Source organism: Gekko japonicus, unplaced genomic scaffold (genome assembly GCF_001447785.1).
Source record: "Gekko japonicus isolate JY-2015 unplaced genomic scaffold, Gekko_japonicus_V1.1 scaffold6601, whole genome shotgun sequence".
NCBI classification, from domain to species: Eukaryota; Metazoa; Chordata; class Lepidosauria; order Squamata; family Gekkonidae; genus Gekko; species Gekko japonicus.
This window is the reverse complement of record NW_015165462.1, coordinates 14381-19665: the sequence shown is the minus strand read 5'-3', so window position 1 is coordinate 19665 and position 5285 is coordinate 14381. Positions and strand designations below refer to the sequence as shown.

Sequence of the window (5285 nt, the reverse complement as noted above, 5' to 3'; positions counted from 1 at the left end):
CCCAACACCCCCAGATGACAAAAATCCTCCAGGATTTCTGCCCAAACAGGCCTGGAGAAGAATTGCTTCCTGACCCCACAGTGGTGATCAGCATTTCCCTGGGTGTGTAAGAAATAGCCAGGAGAACTAAGCACTGAGGCAACCCTCCCTGCCCTCCCTCTCATGATCTGTGCCCAAGTTCACAGAATCTGCATTGCTGCCAGATGACAGGAAGACCACTGGGTGGCCCCCAAGCAGAGCTGAGGTTCTCTGGACTTACCTTTCTGTGATGCATGTTTTTCCACTTCGCCCTTGTAGTCAAAGCCATGCGCTGACTGAGAAGGGAAAGAAGAGATTGGATTTATACCCCGCCTTTCACTACCCAAAGGAGTCTCAGAGCAGCTTACAAACTCCTTTCCCTTCCCCTCCCCACAACAGACACCCTGTGGGGTGGGTGGGGCTGAGAGAGCTCTGAGAGAAACTGCCCTTTTTCAAGAACAACTCTGACAGAACTTGTGACTGACCCAAGGTCACCCAGCTGGCTGCATGTGGAGGAGTGCGGAATCAAACCCGGTTCTCTCAGATTTGAGTCCACACAGTTAACCACTACCCCAAACTGGCTCTCAGTGCGAGTGAACACAGCTGGGTGCTATTGTTGAGATAACAGCACTGAAGTACATAACACTTTAGTGTCTGGGCTAAAACGGACAGGACCCTCCCCCAGGGGGATTATAATCTACACTTGAACATTGGAGAGGAGAGGATTGTGGGAAGACAAGGACCAGATACTGTCTCTTCGCCTCAGCCTCCAGAGGGGGGGTTGCAAAAGAGTCAGGTAGATAGACAGGCAAACTGTGGGTTTCCTTCCTGTTTACTCTTCTGCCTCTATCCCTCTGAAGCACAGACGCAGGGAATCGCTTCCTTCTTTCTGTTCACACTCCTCTGTCACACACACACACACAAAGAAGGAAGACGTTTTGCGATCCATCTTTGGCACCGTGGATGCTGGACCAGCATCTCTGCATCTGCATCCATTGTAGGTGATTTAGTTAGATCCCTCACTGATTTAGTTAGATAACTCACTGAAAATGTCGAGACAGTGTGTGACTGCAATAAAGAAGGCCAATGCTATGCTGGGGGTTATTAGGAAGGGTATTGTAAACAGATCAGCCAATATCATAATGCCGCTATATAAATCAATGGTGCGACCTCATCTGGAATACTGTGTGCAATTCTGGTCACCACACCTTAAAAAGGATATTGTAGCTTTGGAAAAGGTGCAGAAGAGAGCAACTCGAATGATAAAAGGGTTGGAACACTTTCCCTATGAGGAAAGGTTAAGGCGCTTAGGGCTCTTTAGCTTGGAGAAACGACGACTGAGGGGTGATATGATTGAGGTTTATAAGATTATGCATGGGAAAGAGCAGGTAGAGAAAGAGGTACTTTTCTCCCTTTCTCACAATACAAGAACCCGTGGGCACTCCATGAAATTGCTGAGCGGTCGGGTTAGAACGGATAAAAGGAAGTACTTCTTCACCCAAAGAGTGATTAACACTTGGAATTCACTGCCACAGGAAGTGGTGGCAGCTACAAGCATGGACGGCTTCAAAAGGGAATTAGATAAGCATATGGAGCAGAGGTCCATCAGTGGCTATTAGCCACAAGGTATAGATAGGGACTCTGGGGCAAGTGATGCTCTGTCATCTTGGTGCTTGGGGGGGTCAACAGTGGGATGGCTTCTAATGTCCTGGCCCCACTGGTGGACCTCCTGATGGCACTGGTATTTCTGGCCACTGTGGGATACAGAGTGTTGGACTGGATGGGCCTTTGGCCTGATCCAACATTGGCATCTCTTATGTTCTTATGTTCTTATCCCGTCTCTCCCTCTCACCTTTACTATCTAGAATGGAGTTCCCTAAATAAAGGACTATTAGTTCTGAAACTGACAAGTGGCTCTGTGTGACTCTGTAACTTTGCCAGCGCATGTAGAACAAAGAGAAGCTCTGCTGCGTATGGCCTGTTTGTGCACTCTGCTACAACAGAATATAGATTCCTGGCTTACTTTCGGGGGCGGATTAACCATTAAGCAGATTAAGCACGTGCTTAGGGCACCAGGGCCAAAGGGGGCACCACAAAGTTGGGGAAAGGGTGAAAAGGAAAAAAAAATACACAAATGAAGACTTGTAAAAAGCTTGGCTTAGTTTGTACCATATATTGTGTTATCATATGAATAGATTTTTGTATCGCTGCAACCTGCATTGTATATTTGGTCAGACAGGTCAACAACTAAAATGGACTGGGGTCAGTGTGGAAAGGCCAACCTGAAAAATCAGCAGTGGCTACACATAGCCTAACTCAAACAGGACACAGTATTTTGTTCCAAGACACTGAAAGGCTGGACAACACATCCAGCTACCATGTCAGATTACACAGGGAAGCCATTGGAATTCATAAACATAAACACAATTTCAACAGGAAAGAAGAGAGTTTAAAAATAAACAGGGCATGGTTTCTTGTCCTGAAAAACACAAAAGGCCCCTCTTTACTAAAGCTTACATCTGACAATAGCACGACAGATAAGATTAGAATATCAGCAGCCAATCCATATGCAAAAGAACCTCCTCAGGAAACAGGAAACCTCCTCAGGAAACAATCCATATACAAAAGAACCTCCTCAGGAAAGCTCCTCTATGAGCATGTTCATAGCCTGGGGAACTCCTACAAAATAATGACTCAGCCCTACCCCCCCCTTCCTGAGTAGATATAAATAACCTGCCTACCATTTTTCTTCTTCTCACCTTGACACAGAGAGTCCTCCATCTTTCTGTGTTATACCTCTGAGGATGCCAATCACAGCTTCTGGCGAAATGTCAGGTCCTACAATGCCAAGACCACGGCCACACAACCTGGAGAATCTACAACAGCTAATGGAGGGCTTCAAAGGACAAAAGCGACCTCTTGAATTAAGCTCGGGAGCGGACCGGTAGCCACACGGGGGTCTGCCAAAGGGATCGCAAAGGAAAAGGAGATGAGACTCACCTTGTCAGCTCGGTCCTTCTGCACCCCGTACTTCCCTCCGAAGCCCTTGGCCGCGTCCGTCTGAGAGGAGTGCATCTCAACCTCAGCAACGTACCCATGGCCCAGGGCACTCTGGGAAAGCAAGAACAATCGGCATCAGGAACTGCACCTCACTGAACAAGCCAATCCTACAGAGGGTGTTCGGGGGCCCCGTGAGGCAACTGTCTATCACCCCAATGCTCAGTTCCTCTAAAAGTCAATCACAGTGTACAACAGTAGCTTTGCAAGGGATCAACTGCAAGTCAGCTGGGGGCAGAGTTTACAAAAGGAGATGGGAGCGGGGGGAGTTGACTGGTCTGCACAGATACAGATTCAGGACACGGTTGCACAGTTGTGTCTTATGCAAGTCTTACGAGGAAAGGCTGAAAGAGTTGGGTATGTTTAGCCTGGGAAAGAGAAGGCTTAGAGGGGACAGGATTGCAGTCTTCGTGTATCTGAAGGGCCGTCATGTAGAAGATGGAGCGGATCTATTCTCTCTTGCTCTGGATTGCAAGACTGGATCGAATGGGTGGAAATGACAAGGGAGTCGTTACCGGCTAAATCTCAGGAGAAACTTCCTAACTGTCACAGTGGTTGAGCAGTGGAACAGTCTGCCTCGGGAGGTGGTGGATGCTCCTTCGCTGGATGTTTTCAAGCGGAGGCTGGATGACCATCTTTCGAGTATGTTGTAGGTATGTAGGCTATCTTTCGGCTGTGCTCCTGCAGAGTGCGGGGGGTTGGACTAGATGACCTGCAAGGTCCCTTCCAACTCTAACATTCTATGATTCTAAGAAGAGGAGGAGGAGGAGATTGGATTTATACCCCACCCTTCACTACCCAAGGGAGACTCAGAATGGCTTACAATCTCATACAAGGGAGTCAATACCGGCTAAATATCAGGAGAAACGTCCTGACTGTCAGAGTGGTTGAGCGGTGGAACAGACCGCCTCGGGAGGTGGTGGATGCTCCTTCGCTGGACGTTTTCGAGCAGAGGCTGGACGACCATCTTTCGGGTATGTTGTAGGTATGTAGGGCTATCTTTCAGCTATGCTCCTGCGAAGTGCAGGGGGTTGGACTAGATGACCTGCAAGGTCCCTTCCAACTCTAACATTCTATGATTCTATGTTACAGAGAGATCTCCTCCCTAGGTGAGAAATCCTTGTCCTTTCCCCTCATTTCTATAGGCACTCTCCCACCTAGCAAAACAGAGAGATGAACATGGGAACAGGGCCAGCTGCGGTCTAATTTTATTAATTCTGTTGTGCATCGCCCTGAGCCTACTTGCAGGGAAGGTGGTATAGAAGCCTAATGAAATATTCATAGAATAACACAGCGTTCGAAGGGGCCCTACAGGCCACCTACTCCAACCCACTGATAAATGCAGGATCAGCCTCGAGCATCCCTGACAAGGGTTTCTCCAGCCGCTGCATAAAGACTGCCAGGGAGGGGGAGCTCACCACCTCCAGCCAGCTGATTCCACTGTGGCACAACACTTACTAATTAACTCTTAATAATAAGCTCTTAACATGGCTCTTTTTGTAGCAGGAGCTCCTTTGCATATTAGGCGACACACCCCTAATGTAGCCAATACTCCAAGAGCTTACAGCAGCCCCTGTAAGAAGAGCTCTGTAAGCTCTTGGAGGACTGGCTACATTAGGGGTGTGTCGTCTAATATGCAAAGGAGTTCCTACTACAAAAAGAACCCTGGCTCTTAATCAGAAGAACAACAGCAATAATTGTTAAATAACTGGGTTCTAGACGCATTGCCGTGATCAGCTCTGGTTTATTAATTTTATTTATTTTTAATATTTTTACCCCGCCCTCCCCGCAAGCGGGCTCAGGGCGGCTTACAAGATTTCAGTGATTTCCGCAAGCTACAAGACAACTAGCAGGGCTTGAGCCCTGCTTATAAAGCCTGCAAACACCACGCCCAACACCCACCCACTCCCAGTGATAGGCTCTTTACATTACACCACTAATCTATTGGTTAGCTCCAGGATCCTGGCAAACTATTATTCTAAAGTTGCAAGCTCGACCTGTTCCTGGTACAGCTTGAGGCCTGGCTTAGTCTCAATACATAACAATAATAATGAAGGAAACTCTTGGTTTGCCTCCCTATTTGTTTCTTTTCTCTCTTTCTCACAATACAAGAACTCGTGTGCACTCAATGAAATTGCTGAGCAGTCGGGTTAGAACGGATAAAAGGAAGTCCTTCTTCACCCAAAGAGTGATTAACACATGGAATTCAC

The 5285-nt window shown here is 47.6% G+C and overlaps 1 protein-coding gene across 1 annotated transcript in view; it reads right to left on the bottom strand.

Moving 5' to 3' along the window:
• Positions 1-5285, bottom strand: part of LOC107109995 (src substrate protein p85-like) — a gene marked incomplete at both ends in the record, with an annotated part of 24893 nt that overhangs the window by 7243 nt on the left and 12365 nt on the right. Inside the window, 2 exons of the mRNA XM_015410705.1 lie at positions 260-314; positions 3019-3129. Coding sequence (XP_015266191.1) covers positions 260-314; positions 3019-3129 — 166 coding nt within the window. The remainder of the gene's footprint in view (positions 1-259; positions 315-3018; positions 3130-5285) is intronic.